At 35.8% G+C, this 17,436-nt stretch overlaps 1 protein-coding gene and 1 pseudogene across 1 annotated transcript; both read right to left on the bottom strand.

The window, feature by feature from the left end:
• Positions 1-2,422: 2,422 nt before the first annotated feature.
• Positions 2,423-7,329, bottom strand: LOC114714042 (tRNA-dihydrouridine(20) synthase [NAD(P)+]-like). Its single transcript, XM_028898735.1, has 9 exons — positions 7,228-7,329; positions 7,009-7,114; positions 5,661-5,799; positions 5,391-5,499; positions 5,173-5,309; positions 4,515-4,651; positions 3,309-3,415; positions 2,854-2,981; positions 2,423-2,629 (listed from the first exon to the last, which is right to left on the bottom strand). Exons 1-9 carry the CDS (start codon positions 7,270-7,272, stop codon positions 2,557-2,559), a joined length of 981 nt encoding a protein of 326 aa, XP_028754568.1. The 5' UTR covers positions 7,273-7,329; the 3' UTR covers positions 2,423-2,556.
• Positions 7,330-11,191: 3,862 nt separating this feature from the next.
• On the bottom strand, positions 11,192-13,779 carry LOC114714039 (E3 ubiquitin-protein ligase WAVH1-like; annotated as a pseudogene).
• Positions 13,780-17,436: the final 3,657 nt, after the last annotated feature.

The following is a 17,436-nucleotide window of genomic DNA, read 5'->3' as shown; positions in this document are numbered from 1 at the left end:
GGGTGTGTTTGGGTGACACCCCAAACCACCCAAACCATGGTTTGGGGAATAAATCACCCAAACACCCCCTCCAAAAACCAAAACCATGGTTTTGGAAAAAGCAAAATTTTTTTGCTTTTGGAGAAAAAAGGGAGAGTGTGAGGGCCTATATGATATGTATCTTGTTATTTTTTTTATAAACATATTTTTATAAATATATTTAATCTTATATTTTATAAATATATATACACATTAATTATTTATTAATTATATTATCTTATGTATTATTAATTATGTTGGTAAAAAACATATTATTAACAATTTTATTTCTTCAAATTAAAATATATCATAAAATCTATTTTTTCTGTAATTATCATATTAACTTATGTCTTTTTTTTAGTAATTTGTATATATAAAAAGTGCTTCTGATAACAACTATCCAAACACTCTCACTTCTCAGAATCACTTTTTTACAGAATCTATTTTTCCCAGAATCTATTCTCCAAAATCACTTTTTCAAACCACGATTTGATTTCATCCAAACACACCCTAAATACAGGAGCTAGTCTTGTTTTATTACCACGGCTCTGCTTCTGACGCCATTGCAACGTCCAATCACCTTGATATAGAAAGGGAAATTAAAGTATCTTATTCGTATATTTAAAAAAAAAAAACTCACTTGACATGAAACTTCAACCCAATACGTAACTCATAATTGAACAAATAATACGGGGATTGGTTTAATTTGGTGCTATGTGTATATATATGACATGCTATGAAAAGGCCAGGAAATTTCTTGCTTAATTATAGAGCAATATTATTGAACACCGTCATCTCTTTTTAAGTAAGAGCTGGCCCAACCTCATTTTTTTCATTACCTAATTTTAAAGAGTGAGTTTTGACCAATTCCTTTCTTAGTTTTCATATTGAAAACGAAGTTCAAATTACTTCATTAAATTCTCCTGGAATTAAGGCACCGTAAGAAGCTTAAAATGAATCTTTAATTGGGGGAGCCTTATCTTGTCTTAGGTGGCCCGTGGTTGGCAGTGGGAACGATAATATTAACAAATGTTTTTTTTTTTAAATTGCGTTAAATCTCTTTTCAAAGCTGTGTCGAGAATTGAAATATAAAATAGTAGTACAACATTTCTCTTAATTCGCCAAGTGGCCAGCAATAGTTTTTGGTGAACAAAAAATGAGAATAGGTTCCATGAAGGTGGTTTTTTTTTGGAGCAAAGTTTAATGGGTATTATTTAAATTACAAGTCAATAGCAACAAAATTACTACTTCCGGTCCTAATTATAAGAGCCAGTTGACTAATTTGAGGAGATTAAGGAAGTAAGTTGAGTTAGTTATTTATCCTAAATAGGTGTTGTCTTTCCTAAAATATTCTTACTAATTAAGTGTATTGACTAGAACTATCATTATTAAAAGGGTTACTTTGGAAAAAATGTATAAATATAAGAGACAAAGTGGATTTGGGTCTTATATTTAGGACCAAAATAAAAGTCAAACAGGGTCTTATATTAAAGACCGGAGGTAGTATTTGGTTAAGGAAGCAAGCATGCTTCACAAAGCAACCTCATTGGGCATATTACAAGTTGACATCTCAATTTGCAAATATAGAGAAAATCATATCACATTTGTATACTATATGACTCATTTGCCATGACCTATAAACATCTTTTTAATTACGATTTATAAAATACTAGATAAGCATGTGAAATGAATTTATCTCGGTTTACATAAAACGTGTTTATAAATGATTTTAAACATGATTCTAAATAGTAACATAGTGTGTTTTGAGCCATACTTGCAGCGAAATATTGTCAACATTTTCGGTTCCTTTCAACAAAAGCAATCCAAGCAACTATATCCCTAACAACAGTTAAGCTCTTTTTTTCGTTTCTCTGCAATAATTATGGTTTTCTTTCATTACATGAAATTTTTAAAAAATTATACTGCTTATAACTCGTGAAAAATACACATCGCCAGAGATTCCATATCTTGCATTAATATTAATATTCAGAACCACCAACTTGCAAGCTAAGGACCGCGTAAGAACAAGTTGTGTCTGAATAACATATGAGGCGGTTCGCCATTTTTAATTAGATATATTAATATCTGATCAAGATTTGATATTGACTTGCCAAAAAGGGTTAGCTTTACCATCTAAGGCTAAACTGAGACACAATAAGTGAAACTTGTATCATGCCCTAGGTTCTAACATAAATCATGGAGTTTTATGTAAACCTCAAATACAAAATTAAAAAAGATTGCTTTCAAATTAAATTATATGTCCAATTCGTTCGGCGCCTTCAAAGGCTGAGTGAATGATAAGATATTAAATTAATTTTTTTAATAAAAAAGATAACATGTTACCACTTCTATATGGCTCTGAGTCATTCAGGCAGCTAAAACAACATCAGCTTACACGGGGGGAAAAAAAAATAATAACGGCATTTTAAATGCCTAATCGGTTGGTTGGTTGCATTTCTGTTCATGTTTTCTAGTAAGAGATTTTCCTTCTTTCCAACCAAAGAATAATAATACAACTTATAAAACATGAGGCCAACGTTATCTATACCCATCAGCACTGATTCTGGTCTTGTTGACAAATTGATAGTAGTCTTCCTCTCCGTAGAGTCGCCTGAAACATCAGAAACTCACATTTTAAATATATGAAGACCTCCACACTCGGATCAATGCAAGATTCAACACTTCTATAAATAACGATTACGACACAGCAAACATTACCTAATGAAACACATCTTCCTAGTAATAGCTATAGGATTCTCAATAACAGGAAAGTTCATTTCCCAGAATACTAAATATATGTAACATTCGAGCAAAGTGACTGGAAAGCTGACTTACGCTAGATCTGCCAGGGACTCTGATTTGATCACAGCCTTCCCCTCCGGAAGTTCAAGGCAAGAATAATGCATTATTATTTCCTTTAATGTATGCTTTGTGCTTTTGACATCACTATCCCATAAGATGCACTGAAATTAAAAGCAGAAGGCAGTAGTACACAGTGCCAAAATAGACAGAATCTAATTCTAATGCCCTTCCCTATAAAACGAGAATAAGTAGGGCCGGAAAAAGAGGATCATTTAATGAAATGGAAACAACACAAAAGAGCAGGAAAATTAATCTTTCATGATGGTGAGCACTGCTCTGTCATCTCAAGCCACAAAGTTCCAAAGTGAATTTAGCATTTAATTAATAATGTACTCCTCCGGTCTTAAATATAAGACCATTATACACACTAGTATACGGGTTTTATATTTAGGACTGGAGGAGTACAAAAATTATACAATAAAGAATACCTTCCTAATATATTCTCTTTTCACTTCTTCACAAGAAACTTTGCCTTCAGGTGAAAATACCGAAGCATTCCAGAGTGCCCCTCTGGCAACCATCACAGACGATGCACCTTCAACCAGACCAGAATTACATTAAAAGAAAAGTAAAGTAAAAACTTAGCCAACGTAATATGATCAAAGAGATACAAATGTGATGAGAATTTATACGACGAGATGCAATTATTATTATTATTATTTTAAAAAGGGTTGTAAAACACTATAGAAATATACATCCACCGTCATGTTACTGCAAAATAGTGCCTGCAGCTGATCAAATCTGTTCACCTTAAGATTCTATGGTAACTGAATGCTTATCAAGCCTACCTTTCCTTAAAGGCTGACTAAGTCAGAACCAAAGGTTGAAAACCTAGTAGAAGCCATAACCCCATAACAGCCATAGTAACAGCCTAATAATAAGAGCATAGCAGCAGTGATTTTGGGTATCTATGCACTACACACACACACACACACACACATCGTGTTAATAAATAAGGAACAGAATGACTAAGGTCTCCACATATCCCTAGCGAAGCATCCCTTAAGATAGGAATCTACGAAAAGCTAAGAAACACCAAGCCATAACAGCCATAGTAACAACTTGATAATAAGAGTATAGCTGCAGAAGTTTTGGGTATCTATCACAAGTCACATGGCACTGTATATTTATTGTTTTTAATAGATAAGGAAACAGAATGACTAAGGTCTCCACATATCCCGTAGCAAAGTATCCCTTAAGATGGAAATCCACGAAAAGCTAAGAAAAACCAAACCCTTAGCAGAAATTACTTATCACCAATGATCAATAACCCTAAGGTAAATCCTTAAAAAAGATTGTAATGATAGGCGTAAGTTCTGAGGTATAATTACAATAACATGTTAACTACGATAGCATGCTTAATACAAAATGTATTGCATGCGTCATTGAGTTGCTTGTATAAAAAATCCAACAAGTAATCATTCAGTTCTCCCTTCTTGCTGCATCATATGTTAGCCAAGGCATAATTTTATATCAAATATAACATTAAGATACAATCCAACTCCCTGAGACCCTGACACATTTTATAGAATAAATTTCTATTAAAATTTAAGTTTGTCTTACTGTGCAGCATCCTACAACTCAAGCAAAACATAACTGAAAAATTCTTGAAAGGGAATTTTCATTTCAGCTACCTGTAGCAGATTTGATGCGTTGAAAATCATTGTACTCGAAGACATCTCCATTTGCTATAACTGGAATAGATAGTGCTGATACAACATCAGCAATTTCATTCCACTTAGCAGGATCTCTAGGTCTATCTGGAACTTTTCTGCAAAATAAATTAAGAGAAACAAAAGGTATGATTTGATGTAATAAGGATACAGGAATTACTCTATTTTTAAAAATTCAATTATGCCATGCTATGGCGTCAACGGTGCTTGTGGTGAATGAATCAAGTTTTTTTTTTTTTCCGTTAAAAAAATTACTCATCAAACAAGAGCTGCTGGTCCAGAGTCATCGAAGAATTGTTAGACTTCCAACTGAAACAGTCAGCAAGTTACTTCTAGTCAGTCAATCTCGACTTTCCTAATAAACAGGACCAATATCTGTCTCCCAGTACAGAAGGGTAAGAAACAGTACACATAGCCATGACACAGTGAGCATTTTCCAAAGGGACACATATCTGTAAATAAAAAATGTATATCTTTTGGTGGGGACTCCGTTGAATTTGTTTTGTTTTGAATATCCATTTTCCTTTGAAAACATCACAGTAAACAATGCACAGATTGTGGTTTCCACAAAACTTGAAAACAAAAAAATCACAAGAAGATCAGAGGAACTAGAAATCACCTCCCATGGACGGCAACAGCTGAAACACCAGTCTTCTCAATTCGCCTTGCCAATTCCACCGTGTCATTAGGTGACTTTAGAAGTCGAATCTTACATGTCACAGGAATGCTCAAGTTCCTCCTTAATGTTGTTAAGATCTGGATTTTTTAAGAGGCAATGATTAATCTCAAATTATCAAAGTACATTCGCAAAAAGAAAATCACCATTTTAAGGATTACATCATGGATAGCTTCTGGCTTGGTCAACAAAGCAGCACCCATTCCCCCACTGACAGAAAATGACTTCGGGCAACCCATGTTGATATCTACTGCAGCAACATCATCACACCTGAAACCCCATATCCATCCCCAAATGAATTTAATGTAAAATGTCAACAGCGTTTGAAGGTTATAGATAAAAAAGAAATGAAATGAATGTAAAATTCTACAAATAATAGCAATTAGTACTTCAAAAGTTAAGAAAAATATTAACTTCAAGATGAAGCTTACACTAGTTCAGCAGCTTTCAGGGCCCTCACAGCATCAGACGTTCCTAATTGACAGACAACCCTGTCCTTTTCTTCATTGCAGGTGCTGAAAACAACACTCTGTGTTCCCTTCTCCACAAAATCAGTGGATCCAATGATTTCTGAACAAGAAGATCACGCCTTTGTTAGATTACCAAGACAGGATCATAATGGATGTTTCCACAGCCTCTAGTCAGTAGTTACCAGTCACTTTTGAGCCGGAATAAGAAATAAAAATGAGAACCTTTCTCTTTGCGTTTTTTTTTTCCCCTTAACAAAAGACAATTTAATGAAAGGGAGGAAGGGAAGAAGCAAAATAAGAAAGGCAAGAAATCCTCAAATACCCATGACGCATCTTCTATGTGGAACATTATACATGGCTCAATCAAAAGAATGACAAAACAAATGAAATCACTTTTTCTCCATATCTTCAAGACATAGAGTAGAAATCACCAAAATGAACAGCATTTCAGATACATTGACTAGAATGAGGCAGGATAAGTCCTTGTTGTGTGAAATATTTGCATCATCATGACATTTCCTAGCTGGAATAATAATTTAGAAAACTTACTAAAGCTATAAGCTTATTTTAGAAGCTAAGCAAATATAAGAAGTTCGTTTTTATATTCATCCAAGTTCAAAACCTTACCATAAACTATGCCTAACAGTATCTCCCCCCCCCCGGGAGCTCTTTCATACCAATTCAATTTTGACATTCTCTCACATATCACCCTCTTTCACTACGTTTCAATTTTATTCTGTGATGGAGTTCTCATATCCAAATTTAGTTTTGGGTCGCCGATGTATCGACTCATAATCAAGACCGTCCATCAATACCAACAAGCCATCCCAGTAGATGACCACCAAGATTAGCCTTACAATAACAGAGAACACTGATCCCATGTTCCCATGGTAGAATTTGAACAGCTAATCAACTCTTTTTCGTATTGTCAAGAAGAAAGGCAGTTCATTTGTGTTTTTACCTATGAAGCACTGACACTTTAAAAAAAAAAGAGCCTAGCCTTGTCCGGATGATCGACAAGATGCAACACTCTGACACAACTTAGAGTCAAACTACAAATAACTATGAATACTTCATATAATGTCGTGTTTCCAAGACTGCATCAGTGTTTATTCTTCGTGGGTATCTACAATACTCGGAAGAAGCAAAACATGGCGCGAAAAGCCAATGACTAGCAAGAACAAATAGCGACTCAAACTTACAGTAACTGCAACTGAGTTGTTGCACAACTACTGCGTCAAAAACTAAAACCAAGAACTTAACGTGATGAAGAAAATCACAAATTTAATTATTATAACAATAACTGTACCATTGAATCGGCGCTCACACTTGACAAGCTTGTGATCAATGATTTCCTCACCGTAAGTAATATCTGCACCATATTGAGCAGCTAGTAATCTAAATGGCAGAGTGCCCTGCAAAAAGGTACGGATGGCGAACAAAATTTATATTTCTTTCTCATTCCATTCCTCAATTTTGTACTGGCAACTAAATGAAAAGGGGGGGGGGGGGGGGAAGGAAAACTTACAACTCGAACCATTGGAGCAAGTACGAGTTTGTTCTCGTACTCCATCTTCGTCGGGTGGCTTGACCAGCCCCGACTTCGGCCTCCGGCTTCAAAAAATCTGCACGCCGGGGGGGGGGGGAAGAGGGAGAAAGGAAGGAAAACCATAATAACTTCCTTTTTGTTTTCTTAAAAACGGTTTTTTTTCGACTTTATTTTCTGGGCCAACTCTTAGTGGTCCTAGGCTAAGATGAGCAGGTCGAAATTGGACCATGAGAAAGAAAGCCCAGTCCATTTTCCTCTGATGGAAAATGCGATGAAAAAGAAAAACCTCCTTTCGGTTTAGGCGTTAACAAAAAAAAGAAAAAAAAGAAACCGAAGAAAGACTCTGTAATTACTACTCAATACTTTTGTTAAATTTTTCAATATTTTTATAGGTAAGGGGACCAGGATAAATTTTCAAAGACAATCACATTCTTATTGAATTTGGGAGAGTTTGGATACTTCCTAATCCTACAATCAATTAAAAGAAATATTTTCATACAGGTCAAGATTATATTACTCTCACATACTTCTGTATTCTACTTTGTATATGAAACAGGGTCAAATGCATTAATTTTTACAGAGCAAAAATTTTGTAATCAAAACATGACAAGTGAATCCGACCTGCGTGAGGGGTGTGTAATACGTCAGATAGTGTTGATAAGGAAGTAAGGAAAGAAATTTGGAACTTAAAAGCGCCTATGAAGACCAGGTTCTTCATTTGGAAGGTTTTGAAAGGGGCTCTCTTCAGCTTTTTTATCAAAATACGATAAGCAGTGAAACTATATACCAACATGCTGCACTTTTAAAAGTATTTACTAATATACTGTACTACTGTATTTAAAATCATTCTTAGCAAGAACGACTTTCAAATTATACATAAGTCGTTCTTTGCAAGATCATTCTTGACATGAATGATTTAAATTTTAAATTTTTTTATTCAAAAAGTAAAATCGTTCACTTGAAAAACGATTTCACTTTTTTCTATTCACTCACTGTATAAGAGAATCTATGTCAATTATGCGTACAAGACCAATTATGGGGGTAAGAATAAGTATGCGTGCAAGACCAATTATGTGTGCAAGAATAAGAATCTCTGAAAATACATGCGAGAATCCCATTGCTTCCGTGAGGCTACAACATCTATAGCTTTATATATATTACATGTGAATTACTTCATGTCTTGCTCTCTTCTTCTTCTTCTTCTTTTCTTACTTCATCTCTAAAATCCGAGTTCTCTCTTCTTTTCCTCACTTGTTTTATTTTCATGATTCTCTTGCACTGTTATTTTTTTACTTTGCTTCCAAACAAGACAAGCTCTTTTACTGCTGCTGTGGGTATATATTGTTTCTCTTCTATTTTTTCTTTTAAAAAGTTTATAGTTGTGATATACAATTTGATTTTTCATCCATACTACCTTTGATAAGTTAATATTTCGTTATTCTATTTTTCAGGAGGTGAGTGGTGAGTTCAACAATCTGAAATATTTGTACTCTTTCTAAACTAGGTACCTCTTATTTAACAGTAAACTATCATCTGTTATATTGTTTTAAGATGTTAAGATTTTGATATAAGTTTCATTTTTTTAGTATATGATTATTATTCTTTCTTATGAAAGTATACTTCTTGAAAAATTTAAACTTGGTAAGATAAAACTGAAAAATGATTATATATACACCCTAAATATCAAATATGTGGTATACATTAAGTTGGTAAATTAAAAAAAAAGTGTTCTACCCACTTCTAATGAACTATTGCTTTCATATATTTTGTAGGTAAAAATAAGGTGTAAGTAATGAAAAATTGAAATGAATGAAAGGCACTCATAATTTCTTTTTTCCAGTTTGCTTTTTCCATGCTATTTGTTATGCTGTATTTTTTAATTGATGATGACATGTCATGATATGAGTGTTTTGAATCAAGAATAAAATACTCTAACTATCTTTCTAGTTTACATCAATTACATAGATCTTTTCTCTATTTTAAAAGCATACAGTTTAGTCTAATTAGTTAACACTGTTAATAGAAGTATTCTAAAAAGATTCTAAAAATATAATTTTTAACTGAAATTTATATTAAAATAAAATCTATTCACTATTTTACTTATGATTCTAATAAATTTTTAAATTATATTTTTATAGTTATATTAATTTCATTCAGTCAAGACAAACATAAAAAATTTGATTAAAATTTTAACTAATTTTTTTAATAAATACATATATTTAACTAATTATGTTTATAAATCTTTGTAATAAAGAAGTTTTTAAAATTTTTGAATTATAAATTGAAATAACTTATAAAATCTTTTAAACTTATATCATTTAAATTCTATGATAAATAAAAACTATAAATTTGAAATATACTTTTACAATTTAAAAGAAATCAAAGTAAATAATTTTTAATAAATGTGATAAACTAGAGAAAAAATCTTTATTTTTGAACCCTTCATTTCAACTCAATGGCCTAAAAGATTTTAGCCCAATTAAAATTTTAATTTCATGCAATAAATTGATATTTATTAAATTAAATTTTACAAAAATAATGAACTATTGCTTTGAATAATTGGTCTTACACGCATAATTAAATTTTAGAGCGTTTTTACTCTCACATGTATTGTTAGAGATTCTTATTCTTGCACGCATAATTGGTCTTGCATGCAAACTTGGCGGAAATTCTCTTGTATGGAGAGTGAAAAGGAAAAAGTAAAATCGTTTTTGGCATGAATAATTTCAGAAATCATTCTTCGCGTGAATAATTTCACTTTTTGATTTAAAAAAATTTAAAAAGTAAAATCATTCACGCCAAGAACGATTTCTGAAATCGTTCATGTCCAGAATGATTTCTAAATCATTCATGCCAAGAACGATTTGTGTATAATTTAAAAATCGTTCATGCTAAAAATGATTTTAACTACAGTATATTAGTAAATATTTTTAAAAGTGCAGCATATCGAAACTTAAAAGCCCCTATGAAGACCAGGTTCTTCATTTGGAAGGTTTTGAAAGGGGCTCTCTTCCAACCCAAGAAAACGTGCCCCACGGCCTCTTTGTTTGTCATGTCGTGCGAAAGTAGAATCACTGCTTTCTCCGATGCTGCCGGCTTTTCCAGGGTTATCCTCTTCTCTCATAGTAAATCACAATGGCATGTGCCCGGATTGGCCTAAAAACGTTCAAAAAAGTAGTAACTCAACCTCGGGGATTGGCAGTGAATGAATCTCTAGTAGATGTGCCTCCTCAAAATATGTCACAGAATGCACTCTATCTTATGCAGTGATTTAATACATATATAATCCATCCCACTGGATTTACTTTGTCTGGGACAGATTTGTGAAATAGATTCCCCTCTTTTGAAACTCCTCGTTGAATCCAAGAAAATTCTGGTCCCTTTCTGCACCAGTTGGTTCCTGCAGCACCAAATTGCACATGAGAGTAAATTCAGAGCCGTTTTCAGCATCCGCATAAGCTGGGGCAGTTTTTTAAGCTATGATTCATCTTTGAAACCACTGCCAGGCTGACACAAACTACAAAGTGAATGGCTTTCATGACACTTAACAAGGCTCCATTTTTATGCCTTTGTCCGCTTTCTCTTCTTCATAATTAGAAACCATTTAGAATGATTTATAAACAAATTTACATTTATAAAATATGAGATAAATATAAAAAAAATATCTTAATTTGTGTAAAATGTATTTATGAATTCCAAAGGAGCTAGCAATCCTTGGGCAACGAAGCTGAAGTTCCTAGCCACACAACATTCTGGTTATTTCAAAATTGTGCACCACCACCGATATCACCATCAAAATAGACAAACATGCCGGCTAATTATATCCCAATAATTTCGCATTCGGGCCTCTCGTACGCGTATACATGTCATTTACCCACACACCCAGCCCTTGTCTTCATCCCAAGCAGTAGGACCTCACAACTGACACCTCACACACTCACTTATCACAACACCTCCAATAATACTCATTATCACTTTTCTCAACGTAAACCCCCAAATTTGGACCACCCAACTTCATTGGCATTTTCGAACATTAGAATTACATTCAGATCGTACCTGCCTCCGACACACAGACGGCGCTCCGATACCCAATCTACTACTATATTCGTGGGTCACTTTTGGATTACAATAATATTTTCTATTCAGAGTTTTTTTTTTTTTTCTTTTTTTACAAAGTTACCAAGTACGACAGGCAGGGAGGAGGATTATCGCTAAAATCTGGCGTTCTCAAAGCCATGCAAGTCGCTGACTCTGTTCATGGACTTCCTCATGATTGCCACTTTAGCCAACCTCTCGGCGGCTCGCCAGGCTGACGTCGGCGTAAGTAGCTCCATCTTCTCCGCGCGATTATTTCGTTGGCTCCCGCTCTGAAGCTTCTGTCTCCGCCGCTGTAGCTCGAACAGCTCGGCTTCCAGCCACCGCAAGTACTCCTCAGCCGATTTTGAAGCCGACTGCGTCAACAGAGCTCGAGCGGAGGAGAGTAGGTAGCCAGCTCCGCATAGATCGCGGTGCTCGGCTAGCCGTCTTGACTCGGCTATTGCTCTTGCGGTGACGTGGAGATTCCGCAATCGTTCGATCTTCGGATCCGACGAGCGGACGGCGTGGGGTCGGGGAATGGGAAGTGCCTGCTCTCTGGGATATATTAACCCTCGAGTAGGTGGGTCCCGGTAAGATGATCGTACGGATAGAACATGGTGGGACCCAGCAGAAGCGGCGGGCACTTTCAACTCCACCAATAATTCTCTCTCTTCATCCGCGTAAAGATCGCCTAAACGGACCAGACCCGCCCCAATGGCAGTAGGCCCACCCGAGACGCAGTACACTGCGGCGATCTCCGCCGGAAGGGGGCGGGAGACTACGCTTAGTTGAAGCCTCAGGTCTTGCGCCACCATATTTAACAAACCATTCAAGTACTTGCCAAGAGAGTAATGTGGCTGTGCGTGGTCAAACGTGGTTCCTCCGTCCGGTAGTCTCACGGAATGGACAGGGATATCAAGGTGAGGGTGGCGCGTAGATGACACACACGGACGTTCTTCCACGAATAAAGGATTAGTTATGCATTCATTTTCACCATCCGATAGAAGAACGATGCTTGCTACGGGGTTCTGCTCTCGTCGATCTTCTAGCACCTTCGCGGCTTTCCTAAGCGCGTCGTCTTTAAAACACGATCCTGCTCGGCTTTCGGCAATCGCGGTCAGTTTGTCCACAATCCGACGCGCCGATCTCTGCGCACTGCTGGTCATTCTTCGCACGGAAGAAGCCGTTTTGACCCCAACGAGAAAGCAACAATGGAGAGACGATCAGTGGACCCAAGGGACGAAATCACTAGTCGCATCGACCGTTTTATTACCTGAAGCTTTGAGCTGGCCATGGTCCCACCGACGTCGAGCACCATCACGAGGTCTATCGGTGCCCGGCATGCCAATGTCCGACAAGGCGGAGCCTTGACCTTTAAGACCATAACGTAAGTCTCATAATTTCGATTTGCCGCCATGATAGCAGCCTCGGGTAACAAGGACATTTCAATGTCTCTGGTCTCTGGCGAAAACAGAGGATTCCGAACTGGATTCACGTTAAAACCTTGGAACTCTATCGATTCTTCTTCTGAAACTTCGTCATTCTCATCTGATTCAGGTATTGGATTGAAGCGAGCGACAGAAGTGGGAGACATGAGGGGCTCGTCATCGCTGTATACTTTCAAAGCCTTAGTAGTCCTGACATTTCTGGTAACCTTGCGTGCTCTGTTTTCCTCTGATGATTTCTGGTAGTTGTTGTCATTGTGCATGGAGAATGACGGCAGTTCTTTCCAGCTCGTGCTGCAGACAGGACAGAGAAGGATTTGTTGCTTGGTGACATGAGTAGCTACGCAGTGGAAGTGAAAGGTGTGAGAGCATTCTGCTGTGAAAATCGCTGTCCCCGATCCAGCTTTTACATTCTGCATACAGATTCCACATTTACTCTGCAGAAAGGGGAAAAAAACAGGAGTCCAAATGGAATGTGAGACAATGAAAATGAATCAACTTCTCAAAAAGACATAAGCGTAACTCAGATTACCTTGGATAGTCGTAAGCTGGCTTTGAGAAGTGAGAAATTTGACGGCGACTTTGGTGAGGGCGGATCAGAGAGCTTCTTGGGAGTTTTGGCAGTTCTGCAACGGAGTCTAGGGCTATTGGGAACTGAAGAAGTAGGAGCTGCCTTAGGCACAGAAGTTCGACACCGAAGTCTAGGGGTTGAAGGATTAGAGAAGAAGGCAAAGTTGGAACTTGCTCTCGGAGTTTGGTTGGCATCATCATTGTCGCAATGTTGCTGATGCTTCTTTCTCAAAGCTTTAGAGTCCGTGTCCTTGGAGATGGAAGTGCAAAACGCCTTTCTCCAACCAGTGATCATATTCTTACCCCCTCGATCTCTTTTCCTGTAATTTTTTTTCTGCCAAGTTTGATGTTTGGCAAAAGCCTATGTGCTATGAGCGTAGATATGATTCAAAAGCCCTTTTCATCTCTCCTTGCCATCCCTATACCCACCTATTTATCGCTTCTCGGACTTGCTGTATTTTCAAAATATCAGTATCTCTGTTTCGAGAGCCCCAATGAAAAGGAAAGCCTTCGCTGAAGGTTTCCCACGGCCGTTTAATAATAACTATAATTATTATTATTATTATTATCATGGGAGGAGTCAATTGTAAGTCATCAGTGTCAATGTCCATAGACCACAAATAATATTATATGCCTTAGAAGCACGGTCTAGTTCTGCATCTGAAAGCAAAAACTTCAAAAAAGCGACCTTTATTTGAAATGTAATGGACTCGACTTTAATTAAGTTCCATTTAAAAATTAAGGTGATTGGATATTGAAACAAATGTCGATATATATCTATGAAGCTTAATTTTATACAAAATATATTCAAATAGAATGTGTTTAGATTATATTTTGAAAGTATTCTTAGCACAAGTTGTTTTTTTGGGGGCAAATCGCTACCTCCCCTAGTCCCATCTCATCTCAAGGATGAAAAGTTAATCCTGATGTGAAACTTCTTATATCCGTCTAATTGGCTTTCCCGTTTGAATTTTTTTTTTTAACTCCAAGTACACATTCGGGAGTTGACATGGTAACGGACAGGTGGAGGTTGTAATTCACAAGAAGGGTTCATCCCTGGTTGCTCTGGTTCATCCCTTGCGCCTCAATCTTGCTCATATTTCGTTCTTTTCACCCAAACAAATCTCTATCCACCGTTTTGTCTCGTTCTTCCTCCTTTTTTAAATATCAATTCTGATTCTGATTGATACCGACCTGCGTAAATTACTTACTCACGAGTCACGACGGTACCGACTAGCTGAGCTATGATATGATTCCTTGATAATGGAGTCCATTTCGTTGTGGGAAATTGTGATCATGACTAGTCCTTTCTCTAAAGGGAGGGTGAAATTGTCATTTCAAGCAAAGTTCATTTATTATCTTCACGATATCCTAAGTATATTTTAAAGTTTATATTTCTGTCCTTTAACTATTAAACAGTTAAATAAGAATAACGGCTGTTTTGCACAAGCAAACATCGATCCCGATGGAAATGACGAAACCACTCTGATCGTTGACTAATTCCAACTGCCAATGGCTTCTTTCAAGTTTTTTCAAAAAGAACACAGACATAGGGTTTTGGCTATTTTACAAGAATTGGTCGCAATATTATTCTCGGTACCCTATGAAACTTTTTTTAGCGAATGCGGAGTGAGTTTTTAAAAGACAAACAACCCTATGGTTATTTGTCAGTGCCCCTATTGTAGCAGAGAAGTTATTCCACCAAGTACCTCTGAAAAGTTGAAAATGGGACATGTCTTGAGGACACAGAGCCATATAGACTTTGTCCTATATTCTCACAAATCTCAAATCCCTCGGCTTTCATGCATCGGGAACAAAGTGCCTTGAAAGAGGACAAGACCCAGAGAGCCAAACACCCATTTCGAACTGATTTGATGGCAAACGAATTGAAGCTCAAGCCTTTGTGCCAGCTCTGGTCTGATGTGAAAGGGAATAGGAAAAACAAGGCTTGCATTTAGGCATTAGTAGCAGGAGAATCAAAATATATATGAAGAATTTTGCAGATACTGGTCGTCGGAACAAGTGAGAGGTGTGAACAGATATGAAGAGAAAGGGGCTGAGTTGCTTACAGCATAAAAAGCGAAGGCTATGAGTAATAGGGGTGGGGTAGGGGTTTGATGAGAGTGATTAATAAGGGGCATTATCGATTAGGGTAAAGCCATTCTTGGCTTTACTCAAATAATCTGTCTCCTTCCAAATATATCATGCCAGTAGTACAGCCTGACAACAATGAACGAGGTTGTGCTTAGCTTAATTACTTTCAGCTCATTCGTAATCATCGCATCACCTCCACCCTCCTTGCAGAAAGCTTTCCCTTTTTCAAACGAATAAATATGCTAAAATGTCCAAGAAAATCCCTTGGAGGAGGGAGTAAGGATATTCAAAATTCAAATTTCAACTTTGAAAGAAGAAGCCCTTGTCATCATAGAAGCAAGTCCGTCATAAAACGACATCTGTGAACACAAATATAATATTAAATCCACAGGCGTCCCGAAATAAGTATAGAACCAATAGAGTGATTGGTTCTATACAGTGTGTTGATTTTTTTTTTTTTGACCGGATATACAGTGTGTTGATTCAAACACTACAAACTTGACAAAAAAAAATCAAATATTTTTTATTGATTATATATTCGATCTTATCTGTAAATTGTAAGCTCCAAATTTAAAAAGGGATGGTCTATTTTGTAAATTTTAATTTGGATTTCTCTTAATATTTATTTATTTTTTAATATCATCCTTAATTATTATTTTTTTGTTACACTTTTCCGCACATTTTTTCATCTGTTTTCTCGTTTATATTATAAGGATATATTTAAAAATAAAAATATATTTTAAACCTATTTATTATTTTTAATTAATTTTAAATAATTATTTTTTTCTGTAAATTAATTACTTAAAACTTATAATAAAAAACGGAGAGAGTATTATATTATTTAATTCTAATGTTTTATTTGTTTTTATAAATACTATTTTTACTTTCTTATGCAGCATATGTTTTGGCGTGAGAATTCACATAGGGTGAGAGCAATTAATGATTATTGAGTCGAGTGTTTAAAGAGTCACGTGCAACTTGCCTCCCGAGACTTGACGGCGTTTGTCACAGTTCCTTGCTAAGTGCGCTCATGTGGGACGGTGTTAGTCAACTCTGGTTATCTTTTTCTCTCTCATCTTTTTCAAGCCCCACTTTCTTGATTCACGAACTCTTGTTAGACTCCGTGATTTGTGAAATTGCGGCGACGTGTCCAATTTGATCCCCATACAAAAGAGAAAATTCAATGAATCCATTGAGAAATTATTTTAATAAGACTTATTCTGCAGATAAACTGATAAAGATTAAGGATTCGTAACCATTTAATTAAAGAATAAAATGGTATTTTCTGAGTAATTATTCTATTCGGACTCAAAAATACTGGTATAATTCATCATTGTCTAATTCGCCAAAATAACAAAAAAAAAGTTTAAAACTAATTAACTTTGACACAGGTCTAAAATTTTAAAAAGAAAATGAGAAATTTTAGTCTTGTTCGCACTGCTTCTTTAGGTGTTTGTAAACATTTTCACATCAATCAAAATAAAATTCTTCTCACCTACTTACTTCTTACTTCTTATTACCTCCTATCCTTAATATAAGATCCTACTTGATTTTTATTTTGGTTCTAAATATAAGACCCTAATCCATTTTGTCTCTCATATTTATATTTTTTTTCAAAGTAACCCTTCTAACAATTATAGTTCTAGTTAATACACTTGATTAGCAAGGATATTTTAAGAAAAACAGCACCTATTTAGGACAAATAACTAACTCAACTTATTTCTTTAATCTCCTCAAATTAGTCAACTGACTCTTATAATTAAGGTCGGAAGTAGTATTTCGTAAGTCATAATTAGAAAATTGTGTTTGAAGGCTCCTACGTCATTTCAAACAAGTCATTCTACTCTTTTTGACATAAATCTACGGGGACAATAACTGCCCCAAGACACAATGAACACTAACAATTTGAGGCTGCAGACGAGTTTGTCTCACTCACCGACAAAAAAAAAAAAACTAAATTACGAGAACATAGATGATAATAAGGTATTATTATTAGGTGGGG

This window comes from Neltuma alba, unplaced genomic scaffold (assembly GCF_004799145.2).
Source record: "Neltuma alba isolate B1F8T4 unplaced genomic scaffold, ASM479914v2 tig00011485_pilon, whole genome shotgun sequence".
NCBI classification, from domain to species: Eukaryota; Viridiplantae; Streptophyta; class Magnoliopsida; order Fabales; family Fabaceae; genus Neltuma; species Neltuma alba.
This window is presented reverse-complemented; position numbering and strand designations above follow the sequence as displayed.

What these genes read in the sequence shown, in the direction of transcription:
- LOC114714042 (XM_028898735.1), bottom strand. Translation starts at nt 7,272, where the DNA reads ATGGAGTACGAGAACAAACTCGTACTTGCTCCAATGGTTCGAGTT. An exon ending in AGCCAGAAGCTATCCATGAT is followed by an intron (nt 5,310 to 5,390) that starts GTAATCCTTAAA and finishes TAAAAAATCCAG; the next exon opens with ATCTTAACAACATTAAGGAG. An exon ending in AAAGAGAATATATTAGGAAG is followed by an intron (nt 2,982 to 3,308) that starts GTATTCTTTATT and finishes TTTTAATTTCAG; the next exon opens with TGCATCTTATGGGATAGTGA.